At 49.3% G+C, this 18,369-nt stretch overlaps 1 protein-coding gene across 1 annotated transcript in view; it reads left to right on the top strand.

The window, feature by feature from the left end:
• LOC104508770 (CUB and sushi domain-containing protein 2-like) overlaps nucleotides 1–18,369 on the top strand; it is a gene marked incomplete at both ends in the record, with an annotated part of 109,587 nt that overhangs the window by 55,582 nt on the left and 35,636 nt on the right. Inside the window, 7 exon segments of the mRNA XM_010150497.1 lie at nucleotides 65–181; nucleotides 5,979–6,194; nucleotides 8,429–8,617; nucleotides 12,622–12,791; nucleotides 14,390–14,546; nucleotides 14,926–15,117; nucleotides 16,399–16,525. Coding sequence (XP_010148799.1) covers nucleotides 65–181; nucleotides 5,979–6,194; nucleotides 8,429–8,617; nucleotides 12,622–12,791; nucleotides 14,390–14,546; nucleotides 14,926–15,117; nucleotides 16,399–16,525 — 1,168 coding nt within the window.

Genomic DNA, 18,369 nt, shown 5'->3' on the forward strand with positions numbered 1-18,369 from the left:
CTGATGCTCTGCCAGCTGACGAAAGGCTTTGAGTTCTTTAATTCTGGCTTTTTTTTTCTTGCAGCTCTATGTGGGGGTTACATCCGTGGTTCCAGTGGTACCATCTTATCCCCAGGCTTCCCTGATTTTTATCCAAATAACTTGAACTGCACTTGGACGATAGAAACGTCACATGGAAAAGGTGAGAAACCTTTAGCTTAAGATGGACTTGGAGGATGGGGTCAGCGGAGGGGCCAGTGCTCCCTGAGTAAAGCACGAGTTTGTCTCCAGCATGGTAATGATGGGTGCCTGTGTGCTTGGCCACTTGCCACTCCTGCCACTGCCCAGACGTTGTCCCTGGACAAGATGCTGAGGTTCTTGGTGCCACATCTCTCAACCCTTTTGTAGTGGAGAGCTATAAGAGGGGAAGGCGGTGCCATATCAAACCCCCAGATCTGAGAGCTTGTGCCAGGCATTATCTGTGGTTTCAGACCTTTGTGGCAGCATCCTCTGGAAAGTTAGCTGGTATTGGGATACCTGGAATTGCTAGCAATGCCACGCAAAGGAAGGGGGAGCTGCCACTGGCACCACTGCAGTACTGTTGTGGACTCAGTAGTACTTTCAGCCTTGTTTTCCTTTGCTGGATCACTGTCTATGTCACATTTACAGATAGAGAAGTGGAAGCATGAGGTAAACGATTTCCAGATACGGGATAGAACTCGGGCTCTCAGTTCCCAGCTCTGTTAGTTCTGCAGCTCTCCTCACTAGCTAGGAGTATTGCCAGCAGAGAGCCAAAGTGCAGATCGGTTCAGTCCAATCTCCTGTGCAGCACAGGCCGATCTTTTGGAGCAAAATATCAAGGAAATGTGTCGTCAGCGATTAGAGAGCAAGTGTTGTGTGCAAGGGCGGGAGGTGATTTCTCCTGATCCAGTCAGTGTCTGCCTGGGGTAAACACAAAGGGTATAAACCCTTTATGTAACTTTATGCCCTCCGATGTAGCTGTCTCCTCGTACCGGCTGTCAGCGCGACGGGAGCTATCATGAGCCAATTTTGCAAATACCATTTGTATTGCAGCAAATAAACTTGTCAATGAACAGCACAGTGCATTAAGGGAACCATCGCATGCTGTGAAAAGTATTCTGTTGAGTAGCAGCAATCCACTCTTCATTAATCCACTCTGCCTTGGATTCAGCTCTCCGATGGGGCACTGCATTATCCTGTAGCTAAGCACAGCACAGCAAACCGACTCTTTTGTGTGAGGAAGTGCAACTCTGGCCTGGGTGCTTTTATGCCAACATCACAAGAAAGTCTTCTGACTGAGCTAAGCAAGGCTCAGAAAAACACCCTGCGTTTTCAAATAGTGCAGCTATGTCTACACAGGTCTAGGGGCTTTTTGTCCCCTGTTCTGTAAAAGATCCTGCTGTGGCCAGCTCAGTAGTACAGGAAACAGCACATCCCTTGGAGTGGTTCAATGTGACGCCATTCTGCATCATCCGAAGAATTCAGCCCCTGGATCTGACCATCTTGAACTGGACCATGTTTGTCACATGACGAGAAGCTGGAGATGGAGCTCTTTGAAAAGCTGGTCCTAGTTTTAGCTGCCTGAAGCCTGTGAGGTTTTTCAGAAACTCCAGCCTTAGCTGCAGGTAATGATTATTAGAAAATCAAACCGTGAGCTGCTCTGTAAATCTAGGTAGTTGTAGTGAAAATTCATAGGTGTCCAGGCCTTAGACAAGAGTTTCGACTCTTCGTACCTATGGGGTTGTGCTGGAAGGGCGAGGAGAAGATTCTGAGAAGGGAAGTTGGAGATTTAAAGAGACTCTTCTGTGCCAGTGTGAGGAGCACATTCATATTGTGATTTGTTTGGCATTTTCATCCCTCTCCTTACCCACTGCTGGTATCCTCCCTTCAGGGTTGTTCTGCAGGAGCTCGTTAGGAACGAACTGCAGCCCAAGGTGGGATCCCTCTCCTTGCGCAGGCAGGGTCACCCTTCGTGGGCTCATGGAGACTTCCGGGCTGGGAAGGGTTCACCCAGGCAGCTGCTTGGATGCAGGAAACCTCCAAATCCAGTTAGAGGTTAGGGCGAAGGAGAGGATGGGTAGAGGGCATTGTACAGTTAGAATAAGCTGGCGTGTAGCCAGGTTATGTGTCAGGAAAACCTCTGCTTCCGTGTCCCTGTAGTTCGGGCAAGTTGTGTGTTTACCACGCAGTGGAAGGAGGAGACAAGCAGAGATGGGCGTCCTGTTCTCCGACGTTTTGTGGGAGATGTTGGAATGGATTTAGATGCCAGGCTGTGTCGGTGGGAGCATGCGCACCCATAATACACATACGCACGCGTCCTTCCTCTTGCCATGTCATTCTGTCTTTCCTAGGGATCTGCTCTCCCAGCTGTCGCTGTGTTAAACTGCTGGGCAGTGCATTGCAGCGAGCCTCTCCCAGCTCTTTTCCACATTCCTGCAACGTTTCTTCTCATTCTTCAGTAAAGAGCAGAACAGCGGGATCCTGAGTCAGAGCGTAGCTGCTGGAACGGAATGAATTTAGTCCTTGGAGAACAGAACTGGCTTTAAAAACAGGTGTAACTGAGCCCCGTTCTCTCCGTGCTTTATCCTGGCCTTTCAGTTCCCTCTTCTTGGAGACTGCTGGGTGCATCAGGGATCACTGGGTAAATTTGGTGCTTGCTACACCCAGAAGCTTTAACAATTCCGCCACGAGCAGGGGATGTATTTACGTGACTTCGGTGTTTGCTGTTGTAGCAGTGTTCTTGCTCTGGTTTTACATTGCCCACTGCTACTTAGTGCTTGGGCTGGCAGCACCGCTGCTGTCCCGCTCTCACGGGACAGAACTGAGCTCAGGGTTGTGCCCCCCACTCCCGCCTGTTCCCTGCCGAGGCAGTGACCGAGCAGGGGTGCTCTAAAGCTGGTCTCAAGTTACTCACTCCCAGGTCTTTATGAACCTCTCGCACGTGGCCAGCACACGCGGCCCCGAACTGAACAAGTTGGTTGTTATAGTAGTTACTTCTGTGTGGCTGCAGACACTGATTTACTTTATGGATGAATGAGCTGTACAATTTGAGTTTAAAAGCAGCTTAATTTTAAAGGTATTTAAACACTTAAAGAGAGACTATTTAATCTGCAAACTTCAGAGTGATTTCTTTTCCCTCTAATTTGTTTTATTTCTTTTACAGAGAATGGGGGGGAAAAAAAACCCCTGTGTTTGCAGAGACATTTTGTGCCACTGTAAATTTCAGACCAGAGCAAAGGTTTAATCAGAGTCACAAATCCTTTAAAATGAGTTTGTGATTAGCCCTCATAGCTACAAGCTACACAGCCCTTAACAGGCTCTGCTGCTGGAGGGGCCTCGTGCCCTGCTTTCCTCCTGGTTCTGGGCACGGAATTACACTCGTGTTTCTCTGGTGGTATGTCGATTCCAGCGTAGCGATGATTCTTCTGCTCCTCAGGCTGGGTTTTGTAAAGGTATACATTTGCTCTCCGTTGATAAACAGGGGAAGCTTAAGACGTTTTGTATTCACTGCATCTCACCAAGCGCAGGCCAAAACAGGTCATATCTGTTTTCAATTGACTACGCTGCTGGTGAGAATAATAAACATTTGGAAACAGTTAGACGTTTTCTGCCTTCGTGGAGGTCGGCAGGGGGAACAGTGGAACTAAAAATTTTCTGCCATGCTCCATATAACGTTTACCTGGATGTGAGGAAGGGATTGTCAAAGTCGAGACGCCTTTTGGTCATCGCTGAGCAGTGAGTCACAGGGGTGCTCGAGCCTGGGACGCTGAATTTCAGCAAGGCGCAGTGCGCTGTGTGGCAGGGATGAAGATGGGGAGAGAAGAGGGCAGTTGGGATGACCCTGTGAGCCCTGCTGCTTCCCAATCCAGTGATTTCCATGGGAAAGGCTTTGTCTTGGTTACCAACCTTTCTGTCCTTCAGTTCTTGGAAGGAAACTGCTTGCATGTGACCAGTAAACCCTCAAAAAGAATTTGGATAGACATAGGGATAAATGGAATATTCAGACATATTATTTGATGCTGACAGAAAACTGTCAGGATGGATATTAAATCACGTGCTGCAGAGCTTGAATCAGTCTCTAGGTTGGTCTCATCCTGATCTCCAGAAGTGAATGGGGAGCAAGGAGATTATCCCTCTGATCCTTATTTACAGGTTTCTGGCACTGGCTTTTGAATGAGCGGCTGCTGTCCTTGGGCAGAGATGGGGTGCAGAGCAGGGAGCCCTTGGGGCTCGCCAGTCTCCGTGTTTTTAATCGCTGGCTTAAACAACATAACTTGTCCATGCCCCGGGGCACTGCTGCCACCTGCGAGGAGGGGGAGCTCACTGTGGCTGATGGAGACCAGATCACAGCACTGGGGTTGGCGGGGGGGGCTCTTTCTCTGCACATGGCCCTGTCGAGCTCAGTGGGGTTATGAGGAGTGTGAAGCCCAGTTCACCGCTGGCGGGGCTCAGGAGCTTTGCCCCTCGGTGCTCAGAAAGTGTGTGACGATCTTTGGATGAAAGAAGCCATATAAAGGCGGAGAGGCTTTTTTATTGCTAGGCATGGCTTCAGCTTGCTAACTCCGTGTGACGGCGGTGTGACAGGGCTCCTGATACACGATCCTGCCTGGCTTTGCTCTCTGACGGCTGTTGCTGCTATTTTTTTGGTTTTCAAAGATGGAGTTATTTTCCAGAGCAGAAGTGTTTCTAATTGTGTTTGAATTCCAGCATGAGAAATCACCTCGCTGGAGGCTTTCGCAAAAGCCTGAAGCGCGTACTGATTTGTGTCTGTAGGTGTGAAGGATACTTTGAGTAATCCGTGACTGCCTTCTCCTTCATTTACAAATGCAGCGAGGTCGCAGCCTCCTCACTGAAATGTTTCCAGTTGTTGAAATTGAATTTGGAAGAAGAGGCAAAATAGTTTTGCAGTGTTTGACTGTTCTTTCTGTAGCTGGATCTGTTGTGGGTTTTATTTTTGTCAGGGTAATGTGGGTAAAAGCGTAGGATTCTCCTCACTCCCAAGACCTGCTGTGGCTGGCAAGACCTGGGCCAACCACCCTGTGCGTACTCTGCCGAAATCTGCGGTGCTGGCACGTGTGCTTCCCACCACCTGCCTCGGAGGGGACAGGAGTGGGACAAGCCGGGAGGGGATGGCAGCAGCCCCCTCCCAGCAGGACAGGGCTGGGCTGGGCCCTGGAGCAAGGTGCTGGGGTGCTGCTGGCTGCACCTCTGTCCCAACATAACGCTTGGGAGATGCAGGTAAAGGGCTTAAGAGCCGTGTAGGGCTGAGGAAAGAGGTTTCTCCATGCGCGCTCACTCCTGTTGTCCTCCAGCCTCCGGGGACCAGCACTCGGTCCCGTCAGAGGAGAGTATCCAAAGTCTCTGCAGTCACACTGCTGGCATACTTTATCTTCTGGAAAAGCCTCGCTGACCTTGAGACTTGGCTTAAGTCCTGTTTTTCGAGGTATGAATTCCTTCCAGAACATAACTTGGGTTTTGTTGTTTTCAAGTCCTCACAACTACAGCTTTTGCTGTTCTTGCTACCCATCTAAAGGTCAACACTTTTAAAATAAAACACTCCTCTAAGCTGCCAGGCTCGGTCCTTTCTGCGGCTGATCCATCCCTCGAGCAAGCCCGTGTTTTCTCTGTTCCTGTGTTACGAAGGCACAGGGATCGAAGATCTTAACCGCCTTCCTCTGTTCCGGGCCGTGTACCGTACCCTTGTTTTACTCTTTTGATCTGTCCCATTTCTTTTCTGTTTACTTTTTCTTCTCAGTTGGGCTGCTGTTTACTGGGGAACAGGGAATCAATGCTGGTGTCGTCTCGGGGAGAGGGGCATGGACGCTGGGGCGAAGGGGTGCCATGTCAACGCTGCTGGCTGACGCCATCTCTATTTCTCCTCCCCTCCAGGTGTGTTCTTCACCTTTCATACCTTCCACTTGGAGAACGGCCACGACTACCTCCTCATCACGGAAAACACCAGCTTGTTTCTCCTCCAGGTGTGTTCTTCACCTTTCATACCTTCCACTTGGAGAACGGCCACGACTACCTCCTCATCACGGAAAACACCAGCTTTGCTCAGCCACTGAAGCAGCTGACGGGCTCTCGGCTCCCGGCCCCGCTTAGCGCAGGGCTCTTTGGAAACTTCTCCGCTCAAATTCGCTTCATCTCTGACTTCTCCATGTCCTACGAGGGTTTCAACATCACCTTCTCAGGTAAGGACAAGGGTGGGCAAAAACTTCATGCCATCCCTTTCCTTCCTGCAAATATTGGGAATAACGTTGTTGATGTGGCACATGGGATTTGGGTCACTCCTCTTGTAAACTCAGTAAATTATTCTAGCATTAAACCTCAGTATCTCCCAAAAAATATTCTCACTGCAGCCCCATATCCCCATACGTGGCAATTTTGTCTACCTTAAGCCCCAGTAAAAGATTGGATTGAACCCACTGGAATTAAATCCCACTGCAAAGGTGTTTGTTGTTTTCAAGACGACTCTTCACGCAGTCATCTTTTCTGCTCTGTTTATGGAATTTCATCTAGCATTTGCTTGGGGTATGCTTATTCCTCCTTCCTCCCAATGCCTTCCTTTTCTGTTTATCAGAGGAAAGTCACTGCAGAGTTACAGCGTTTCCAACCTGGGAAGCTGGGACAGATGGGAACTTTTGGAAGGCAATGTTGAGCAATCTGGACTTCTTGGATAAGGAGCAAGGCAGAGCTGGTCATTCCCATTGTCCAACTGGTCTCTCTTTTTTCCATTGGTTCGTTGCTCCACTTGGATGCTCATCCAGTGGCTCAACCTCTGCAGTTAACTTCAGCCTCTCCTGGCTGTAACACGTGCCCCATGCAGCCTGGGCCAGGTTTCCATGAGGCCACTGGCATTGCTGGGGAACTGGAGGCAGTATTTTCCTTTGCTGGGCTTCCTCTCATTGAGCTGCTGTAGCAGCAGACGGGCATAGAGCTCCCAAGGCACGTGGCTGAGCATCCAGGGCTGCAGGATTTTGCCGACTGCAGCAACCCTCCTCAGCCCTGCTGTGCCCGTGAAGACCTGCCCGTGTGAGACAGCCTCTGCCCTGGGTGTTTCCAGTAAGCCGCTCCAGTCCGGTGCTTACTGAACCAAACCACTTCCGGCTTCAATTGCTGGTGATTATACCAAATGCTGCTTTCTGCCAATGAAATTCCAGACTTTTGGAAGTTGTCCATCCGCACGCTACCCTTGTGTGAATGGGGCTGGTGTGGAGACACGTTTGCCTGTGCAGAACAGGTCATCGCGCTGGTAACTCATCGCTTTGCGTGGGGATTCTCTGGTCGAAGTGCACAAGGTGTTTAATGTGTCCTTCAACCCGGATCCTGCACACGACTGCTGACGATTTCGCCTGGGATCTATCCTGCCTGACTGCCCCCACAAGATTTCTGTAAAACAGTGTAAAACAGTCCGTTCATGGACAAAAGCTTATTGCGTCGGTGCCGTTCTTTCCGAATCTCGTCGTACCTCTGCGTCCTGAGGGCAAGGGCTGTGGATCTGCCCCGCTGCTGCGGGTGAGAAATGACTGTTGTGAGCTGGGGCTGATGCCCTCCTGGCCTTTGGTGGGCAGAGCTGTTGCCATAGATGCGGGTAAAACCTGCTGCACTGAGGGAACCGGTTTCCAATATCTTTGTTCTAAAGTCAGGGATTTGCATATGATACTCCATGGAAACTAGTCTGAAAGTTTCCAATTAACTTTTTTTTTGGTGGGTGGAAAAATGAGGGTTTGCATTTAAAAAAAAAAATCTAAAAAAGCCTCAAATTATCTAATTAATAACTATTATTTTTCATGCGTTTAGGGACTTCTTTCCTTTCTTAGAAAAGGAAAATGGGAGGCAGTAGTATTTTACCTTCCTTTGTATGTATATTGTACTTTGCAGGTCTGTCATTTTTCAAAAAATGACCCACAAAACAGGTTTCCTTTAAAATGTTTTGTGGACCAAGACATAAATTTGGCTGTTAGCTGTAATGCTACATGACCTTTCACTTGGCAGCAGCTTGAATGTTCGCTTGCATTCCCCAGGCAGGGTGCCGTGTTCATCCGTTTTCAGGATTAGTAACATCGAGGCCGCAGAAATCCCATCCGGATCAATTTATCTTCATTTGACTCAACCAGGGGGAGAATGACAAATTTCCATCGTGTTTTGTCACCGCTGATGTCACTTTCGTGTCTGACAACAGTGACAGAAGATGAGACTTGTATTTTGAGTTGGTTTCAGTCAGGATCCTGCTGACACCCTGGGGGCTGCGTGCCGTGAGCGAAACCCACGTTGGTCTCCGTGGCTCAGACACGACGTACGTCTCGCTCGGACGCTTCCTTTGCAAAGCTTCATGGCAGCTGGATTAAACCTCAGAGCTCCCTCCTCACCCCTGTGTTCAGGCACTGGGTACCCCAATCCATAAATGTCCCTTTGTCCCCCGCAGAATATGATTTGGAGCCCTGTGACGAGCCGGAGGTCCCAGCCTACAGCATCAGAAAGGGCCTGCAGTTCGGAGTGGGCGACGTCCTCACCTTTTCCTGCTTCCCCGGCTACCGGCTGGAGGGAGCATCCCGCATCACCTGCCTCGGGGGGAGACGGCGTGTGTGGAGTTCGCCTCTGCCAAGGTGTGTTGGTAGGTGGTCACGTGCTTTCATTTTGCTTGGTTGGTTACGCTGTGCTGGATGGTTGCGGTGGGCAGGGATGGGCGGCATCCCCCGGGATGGCAGCCTTCGGCTTGCGGGGTGGTTGGTGCGGGGACGGGAGGGAGGGAGCCGGAATGAGCTTTTGGCCCTGCAGAGGTGCGTGGGGGCGGGAGGGACAGGCAAAGGGCTGCGGTCCCCCTCCCCGGGGCTGGAGCGTGCGGGTGGGCTCTCGGCCGTCAGCAGAAGCCCTGTGTCTCCGCAGCCCGTCCACCGTGCTGCCGGGGAGCCCCGGGGAGGGTACGAGTGAAGGAATCGTGAGCCGTGGGAGACCTGCTGTCCCTTCTGGGACAGGTTCTGTAAACCAGCATGGTGTTAAGCCCATCCTCCCTTTGAACCAGAGTGTTGTAAAACTTGACAGTCCAGACCTGAACATTGCTGCTGGGTGGGTGACCCTAAACAATGCAAAATCCATGTTAGTATGATTGGGAAACCCCACTTCTCCTTATCCTCCAGACGTTTCTTGCACTTTACACCTTTCCCTGCCTCTCGTCACCATTGCAAGTCCCTTTTGCAACCCCCCAGCCATTATTTGTACTGATAAATAAATGCAAGGATGCACGAGAGGAAAAATCCATCTGCAGCACTGAGCTAGACTCTGGCTGTCGTCCCTGATGCAGATGGGCTACAGACACTCCTGTCTGGCAAGGTCTGCAGAGCACCCACCCCCCTGCCCGGCCCGCAGTTCCCTCCGAGCCTAACGGTTAGCATCAAAAACCCAAAGTAGGGAAGTGCTACAGCAAGAAAGCAGAAAGGAAGAAGGATGCTTCAGGCCTTTTTACAAAGATTTAACGTTTTTTTGTGTTGTACAGTTTAGTGAGTAGGAAACTATGGAGTGTTCTGCTGCTGCCTGGCTCGCCCAGAGCCATGAAGGATTCATTCACATCTGGCAGACCGGTTCTCTTACCTGTTTTCACTCTGGCAAAGCCTGCTAGGTAGATTTTCCTGATGTGCGTTAGTGACTTTTGGGGGCTGTTACAAAGAGAACATCCCAGCAAGAGCCTCAGTCTGTTGAGTCATGTCATGCTGGATGCATTTCCTAGCGCTGCTTAATGCTGAGGTCACAGGGCTGCATCATCCTGCTGTGACAAGCAGCTTCTTCAGGGCATGAATAATAATCAGGTTGCAGAGAAAGCTAATCAGGGGAATAGAATCCAGAAAGAATCATAACAAAGCGTTAAACTTGCTCCTCAGACACCATCACTGAGTGGGCACACTGGCTTCCACTTGCCAGTTCCCTGCAGCAGCTGGCTTTGAATTAGCGTGCTGCTTTTATAGCAACGAGTCAAATTCCCTGTCTGGTGATTTGTGCCAAGCTTCGGTGGCAGGGTGACAGCTTCTGCCGCGATGTCCCCGCGGCACGCTCCCATCTGTGTGCTCGCCCTGGATGTAGATGGATATTGGAGACTTACCCATTAAAAGCCCAGGAGATTTAATTGTGCCAGACAGCCTAGGCGCTGTGTATTTGATTCCTGTTCTAGAGGTGGGTCTGGAGAGGAATGAGAGTGGTTTGTTCCCTTGGCCAACCCCTGGGAGTGCTCCCCACCAACTGCCCCTCCAGGCCTGATCCTGGGTGGGCATGTCTGCAGCATGGGTAACCTATGCTGAAGTGCACGTCCTGCTTCTCGTACGTGGCAAGGGAGGAGGAGAAAGTCGTCTCCAAAGTGTATCTGCTGCTCCTTTCCTTAACCCTCGTGCTTTGCTGGAGCAGCAGCAGCGGTGCAGGAAGCTGCACGTGCACCGGGATGGGTTCGCTCAGCTCCAGCGACTGTGTGCCACGAAGGGCTGGAGGGGACGAGGCAGAGCTTGGCTAATCAGAGCAGCAGTTTCCGGGGCGAGTTGGAGTGGCTCTGCCCGGCCCTGCATGGAAAACACCAGGACTCAAAGGAACAGGGAGCCAGTGTTTTACAGCTGAAAATCCTTCAGCGTAAATAGGCCGAGAGAAGAACCACTCCTGGTTGGCTCGTGTGGGAGCTAATCAGGGAGTAACGAAAAATCCTGGACACACGGTTGTTGCAGGGTGGATTTACACGCTCTGAGGGATGGTACGTATGTGTGTAGTGGGCAGGCTGCGATGGTCCTAGCTGGAATTAGGCACTCCAGCAAGGCAGCCACTGCTGGCAGCAGGCGTCCTCTAAGGAGAACATCCTCTGGATGCCATTTGCGTAGCCCCTTGCGCTCTGTGTGGGTGCTGTGGGCTTTTGCTCCCTCCCTGTGATAGCGGCAGGTAAGAGCTCCTCTTCCCGTCGTGCCGTGAGCTGCGGTGGAGCTCAGTGCTGTCACAGGAGTGCTGCATCCGGCGCTCCCGTGCACCTGAACGGCTGTTCGCTCCTTCGTGTAGCAAAGACGTGCCCCTGCCGTCCTGTTACGCTCGCTGTGACGTGCTCGTATGAGTGAGAGATTGTGTCCCCCAGAGCCTGCAGTTAAAAGAGAGAGGTGAAGGGTCGTGGTTGCTGTTTTCCAGAAGCATTATACTGCGATCTCCTGACATCCAAGATAGGTCAAACCTCCAAAGAGCTATCCTTTCTCTGAAGAGGCTCGTTCTGCCAAGTTTTGAGTCCACAAATCTTGTAAATTCAAATTCGGCTCAAAATCAAATGCTCTTCACACTGTGCAGAGTAGAAAAGGAAGAAGATCTGGAGAAGGAGCAGAGAAGTCTTACTAGAGGAATGTAATGGACAGGGTTGGACTGCAGGTTGTAGTGAATAACAAGGAAAGGACTCTTTCCTTCCTTCCTCCCTCCCTCTCATAGAACACAAACTCATCTCAGGGAAAGGAGAAATAATTGCAGTAGCATTCACCACCCCTGCCCTTCCAGTTCCCTGAGCAAGAGGGATGCTGGGGTTCCCACACCAGCATGTCCTTCTCCATCCCCAGCCCCTTGTCTTCTGAACAAGAAGGGTCATTTCTGTCTGTGCCACAGAAAATCCTGAGCCCACTGTTCTCCTTGGAGTGACATTTTGGGAGGAAACAAAGATATGTAAATTTGAGCTAGTTTCTGAAACAGAGGGGCAAAAGGATCTCTGGTTTTCTCTCTTTTCCTAATGGGAATGGATGTAATTGTTAGCTGCAAAACTAGGAAGAAAAAAAAAATGCAGGGAGAAAGGGACAAGAGATCCTTTAAAATACTGCCAGATAATGACGTGGAGATCTGAGGGCAGCAGTAACAATAAATAAGGTCAATTTTTGCCTTCTTAGCTTTCAGGAAATTATTTAGCAAGGGACAAGAGGTCCTTTAAAATACTGCCAGATGATGACGTGGAGATCTGAGGGCAGCACTAACAATAAATAAGGTCAGTTTTTGCATTCTTAGCTTTCAGGAAATTATTTAGGGGGAGATTTTGAAATTCAGGCACAGCTTTATCATTTGTAGTTGCTGGGAAGTTTCACAGGGCACGTCTTTCTGCACTTGCAACACGCTGGTACCAGCAGCCAGTGCTGCGCTGCCTGTCGAAGGAATACTGTGATTGTCGTGCACGGTATGTGGGTATAGGCTGAGCGTTGTGTAAATATGGAAAAGGCTTTAAATATTTCAATCTAATAATAGTTTTGAATTTTTCTCCTGGCTCCTTCATCAGGAAGGAACATAAACACAGGCACAGTTTCAAGCAGGTGGTGGCTTTCCAGGGAATGTTTTTCTGAATTGGGTCCCAAAATAGCATTTGAGCATGCCAACTTTCTGTGACTCAGTTTCCCTGTCCTTATAAGGGGAGGGAATTCCTCTCCCTTGTAAGGCACCTGAGGTGTAGTGATGGCAGAAGTGCTGTAAAGTACCGTTTTGTTCACTGACTGCACTTGGAAATAGACTCCATGGATGTTGGCAGATGGGTGTAGGAAGGAGTGAGCATCCGTGGCCGTTTGGAGGAATCACCTGCATGTGTTGTATGGCTAAAATATACATGTGGTTGTTAAAATGTGGTTTTGTGTCTTTATATAGCTGAATGTGGTTCATCTGTAACTGGAACTCAAGGTGTTCTGCTGTCCCCCAACTATCCGATAAACTATAACAACAACCATGAGTGCATCTACTCCATCCAGACCCAGCCAGGAAAGGGGATCCAGCTGAAAGCCAGGACTTTTGAACTGGAGGCAGGAGATGTCCTCAAGGTAATTCTGCCTGTAGCAGTGAAGCACTACCGTGCTGCTGATGAGAGCGAGGTCTGGAAGGGAAGGGATGTGTTAAAATTGGGTGGAGTTAACTGAGGCTAATCTCTGGAGAATGCTGCCAGACATGCAGTGGTGATCTCTGGAAGGGTCTCATGCTAGGAGTTGGACTGATGTCCCCCAGAAAGCCCTTCCCAGAGCTGCTGTAGCCCATAATTACTGCTGTCATTAAGGGACTGGCCTGACTGTGTTAAACACAGCAGCAAAATTCCCACGGGCCAGCCTGAGCTTCAGGCCGGGCAGCCAGGCGAGAGGGTTGTGTCCATACCCAACTCTGACTCCAAGGTCAGAGCAAGACACGGCACTCCTGTGACGCAATATCTTCTGGCCCAGGGACGCAGTCTGATGAGCGTGTCGCTGCCGTGCGTTAGATTGCCGTCCCTAAAAACGTGCATTTTCAGGAATTGCCAGCTCCGAGCAGTCCCTGGCAGCAGCGCGCAGGAGCAGCGAGCGTCCTTCGCGCTTCAGCCCAGCCGGGTAGTCGTAACATCCGCAGGCCGGAGACTCAAACTCTGTAATCATTAAAGATGTAGATGCCGGTGCCGTATCGGCGCACCTTCTGCTGTGAAGTCTTCCCTGAGATTTGCTGGAATGCCAGGGGTTCTTCGTTTGTAGCTCAACTTCAGTTCTTCTCTGCATCGTTGTACAGGGGAAGCTGTTAACACAGGAGGAAGCGTGAGGTTCTTAGCATTATTTTTGTGGGTTTTAAGAATCAAGGCTGATTTGTCCCAAAAAGGATTTTATTTAAATGCAGAACTCCAGACTCGAGCTCTTCAGCATTCGCATACTCAGTCTTGGATTAATCTGCGTTTGCAGGACTGTATAGAAGGAGACAAATCCAGGCTGAGTTTCTATTAACCGCGAAGAAACGGTTTTGTAGGAGGCATTAATATTACAAGTGTGCTGCTGTGCTAAGCCATCTTCCCAGGGAACTCTGTCCTTATTGAAGTGCCATACTTCTGCACTGCGAGATAGGTGTAATCCACGTATTTTCAGCTCACAAATGACTGGAAAGAGAGAGATTTGCAGCTAATGCAAAGAATATACTCGTGAAAGAAATGATGTTCTCTCAACAGGTTTGTCATCAACTCCTCATCTGCTCCTTAGGAAAGTTACTATCAGTCTCCACTCGTGAGAAGTTGCTCTTTATCCTCATAGACAATCATGCAATCTAAAAGAAAGAACAAAATAATTGTGTTTTTCTTAAATAATAGCAGGGTCAAGGCACATCTGTGAGTCACTGTAGGGAGAAAATGTTTTTCCCAGTAGCTGTGCTGCACCTCTGGGAAGAGAGCTTGGTTCAGGAAGCGCAGCCTTGAGTGCCGCTTAAGCACCGGTGTAAGGAGAAGGATGCGGATCTCCGGGGTACGAATCCTGCTCCTCAGAGGGAGCAGCAGCATCAGGGCTCGTCAGGCCAGGCTCTTAGTTGGGATCTCATCACTGGCTTCAAAGGAACTGTCCCTACTCGCGCTCCCAGGTGATTTGGACCTTGAGGTAGTAAGAAAATCTGTCTTCCAGGATGTGTTTCTTGTTCGTCCCAGGTCTACGACGGCAACAATAGCTCTGCTCGCCTGCTGGGCTCCTTCAGCCGCTCCGAAATGCTCGGCACCAGCATAAACAGCACTTCCAGCAGCATGTGGCTTGAGTTCATCACCAACAGCGAGAACACGAGTAAAGGCTTTGAGCTGCAGTTTTCTAGTAAGTCTCGAGCCCAGATCCTTCTGAGGTGGGACACGGAGGTGGAGTGGTGTATTTTTGTGTTACAGTTGCGTGACCAGAGGGAAACGGTCCTTTCCATAAAGATCTTGTAGTCTAAAGTGGGATTGGAATGGGGGAGACAAACCTTTTCTGTTGAGGATGAGGCAGTGGTGATGCAGAAACTTTGGGTTAAAACTGACATACCAGATTTCTGGGATCTTGTTCAAATATTAATTAGAAAAATATTAATTTTCAATCTGGTGGGGTTTTTTTCTGTCCAGAAAATGATTGTAGGAAGAAAATACTAATATGATCCTGTGTTAATACCTCCTGGCTGTTAAATATCTGGTGAAAGCGGATGCTGTTTCTCCTGCTGCAGGTTTTGAACTTGTTAAATGCGAGGACCCTGGCATCCCACAGTTCGGCTACAAGGTCCATGACGAGGGACACTTCGCTGGCAGCTCTGTGTCCTTTAGCTGCGACCCTGGCTACACCCTGCGAGGCAGCAGGGTGCTGGTCTGCCTGACAGGGGAGCGGAGAGCTTGGGATCAACCCCTGCCAACCTGTGTAGGTGAGACAACGCTGGCTTTTAAAACACCCTCTAACAAGCACTTTCTTCCTCCTTCGCTCATGCATTAGATGTTAACTCTGATACTGATTGCACCCATCAAAAGACCACGATAAGGATACTGTGTAAGGTGTCTTCAGATGGAGAGCACCGATCCCTTCAGACTTCTGCAAGCGGTCGTTACATGGAACGCTCTGCTCTGGGCAGAGATTTGACAAGGTTTCTTGCTTCGCTGCAAGGAGACGACTGCTTTTCCAGCCCTTGTCCTTTCCCTTGGATGTGTTAGAGTGGCACCTTCTGATAATGGCAGAAATCAACGTGTGCCCAGGCGTTTTATAATTCAAAGTCATGTTTTATTTGAGAGCTACATGACACCTGCTTCCAGATCATTGGGCATTTTAATTCTCTCAGTCTCTTCTTAGCTGAGTCTTGAGTTCTCTTTTACCTGTAGCTCTCCAGGAAGCTTGGGAAATTCTGGTACTGCGTTTTCTGTATCTAATCGAAGTGCTGTTGGTGTGTTACTTGACAACTTCATAATTAGCTAGTGTTTCCAGGATGTGGCAGAGTTCTTGCAGACTTAGTCCTCTGAGAGATCTCAACAACCAGAAGGCTGTCATGGTCATAAGTGATGTGCTGAGACATGGGCACTCCCTGTTCTCCCGTGAGCTAGGACTGTTCTTTATGCAGTTACTCTGTGCTGGATTTTAGCCTCAATTATTGAGGTAAAAAAACAAATATCTGTGATTTAGGCATCATCTTAACCTTTACCCTATGTGCTGCCTATATATTATGTGTGAATGGTTGTGAGCACATGGTCATTCAGAGAGTTGTAATGGATCCATTATAAAAATGTATTCAAAATCCTCACATCCTTTTGAGGTTCATTTAGCAGATACATATCTATGTTGGCTTCTTCATTTCATCACACTGATGAATCGTTAAGACTTCTTGCAGGTGCAGGCAGAAGAACTGAGCCCTTTCACCCCACATCGGGTGAAGCAGGATGTTGCAGGCTCTGCCTTTGTTCACCACAAACTCAGAGAAGTGGAGGGAAGCTCTGATAGCATGTCAGATGTCAGGGCTCTGCACAGGAGTGCAGAGTTACTCTGATAACTCAGTCTTTTAGCTGAATTAAATGACTCTCTTGGTTTTGTAGGCTTTAACAATCTTTTTAAATGGCAAGAAGTACTCCCTGTTGTATTCGTAGGATGAGATTTGCATTGTTGCCAAGTAAGAACCATAATACGTCGTGAATCTTCTCACTAACCCATATGTTTCTTTCAGCTGAGTGTGGGGGCACTATCAGAGGAGAGTCCTCAGGACGGATACTGTCTCCCGGCTACCCAACTCCCTACGATCATAATCTGAACTGTATTTGGACAATAGAGGCAGAAGCTGGCTGCACCATCGGGTGAGTTGGGCTATTGTTGTACCTTGTTCTTCTTTCCATGTACAGGTTATTTTTCCAGAAGTTGATTGCTGATTATATAAGGCAAGACATATCTGGTCTGGTATTTTGATACTTAATGCAGAAATTCACTCCATTGGCTCTGCTCTTCAGGACGCTTCAATAAGGGATGGTTTCTGGTATGAGAACAGGAAAAAGAGCACAGCAGCTTCATTCCTGCACAGACAACTTCACCTGAAATCTCTTCTTTTCATTGCTGTGGATGCCCCATCCCTGGAAGTGTCCAAGGCCAGGCTGGATGAGGCTTGGAGCAACCTGGTCTAGTGCAAGGTGTCCCTGCCCATGGCAGGGGGGTTGGAACTGGATGATCTTTAAGGTCCCTTCCAACCCAAACCCCTTTGTGATTCTGTGATTCTATGATTGCCCTGTAAAATATTCTGAAGAATCTGAAGATTTTGACAGGGCAAAGTAAAGATGAGAACTCCCTCTTCTCTCTCTGCTCCCCACAAAAGTGGAAGGGACTGCCTCATCCAGAGGCCGCTTCAGCGCATGAACTTCACTCACACACCTAATTCCTGCTTCCATAAGTGTACACCAGCGAGCAGTGCTGCAGGTTTGTGTTTGCAGGAGCGGCCAGAGGCTCAGAAGGGGCCAGGTCTGAAACGAAGTGATGCCAGGCGGGACTACAGAAATACACCTTGTGATCCTTCCTTTCAGCAGAGAGGAAAGCTGCCTTCTCCTGTTCCTTTATTTGGCAGCTCAAACAGAACAGATGATCTCGGGGTAGTTGAGAGCACATTTTCAGCAACTTCATTTTTATGGTAATCCATTGGAAAAATAATCCTCTTCATGCCTGATACAATTGTATAAAGCTCTCATTTATAACTTACATTAAAATTAATCACCAAAGCTTTTTGAATAAAGCTGTTTCTGCACGGAACGAGGGGAGGGAGAGAAAAATAGAAAAATGAGTCTGTACATCATTGCTGCGAAGTTGAAGGGTTGGGCTTTGAGGGACGATTCACTTCGGGCACGTGCTAACACGCATGCACGTAAAATTACGATCAAAATGACTTGGCTTATCTGTGAGACTTTGGGGAGAGGAGGAAGTGGAGAGGGTTTACTGGCAAATGAATGAAACTCGCCCCCGAGTGCTGCTGGCACGGCCGGGGGAGTGAATGCAGTTAGAAGTGGCAGTGGCAGTGTGGAGCAGGGATCTCCGCGTCATGCGAGAGTGTCGCGAGGCTGCTAATCCCCCTTTGATAGATGGTGCCATATTGACAGATCCCGTTTTTCACAGTCTCATGTAGGAATACAAGTGAGAATACTGGGATATTCCCATTTGCTTCCTTGGAGATTTCTAGGGACGTTACGTTTAACACATTTTAGGTTTGGGAACCCTCTCCAGGCTAGAGGCCGGCAGCGGGCAGCCCTGCAGACGGCTGTCGGAGTGACGGACCCGCGGCTTTCGGCAGACTGTGTGGGCCTTTCCGGTGTGCCAAGCTGCGTTCGGCTCCAGACAGAGCCCAGCCTCTGGTGCAGCGGAGCCAAGTTGGGGGTGGCCAGAGCTTGGATGGGACACGGCAGCAGGGAGAGCCCCAGGTTGGTTGCTCAGGATGTGGGGGGGCTTTCTGAAGAGCTGGGGCTGAACGGCTCACCAAAGATGGTCCAGGTTGTCAGTGCGAGCTGCTCTCTCCTCTTTTTCATATATGCATATATCCACAATCCCTAATTTGCTTTTTGCTATGTTTTCATGTGTGGAATTGGGATTGTCAGGGTCCAAGAATAAAACTCTCTTCCTCACCCTTGTCTGCTACACCAGTGTCTCTGTCTTGTCTTAAATGAAT

Source organism: Eurypyga helias, unplaced genomic scaffold, assembly GCF_000690775.1.
Source record: "Eurypyga helias isolate BGI_N326 unplaced genomic scaffold, ASM69077v1 scaffold644, whole genome shotgun sequence".
NCBI lineage: Eukaryota > Metazoa > Chordata > Aves > Eurypygiformes > Eurypygidae > Eurypyga > Eurypyga helias.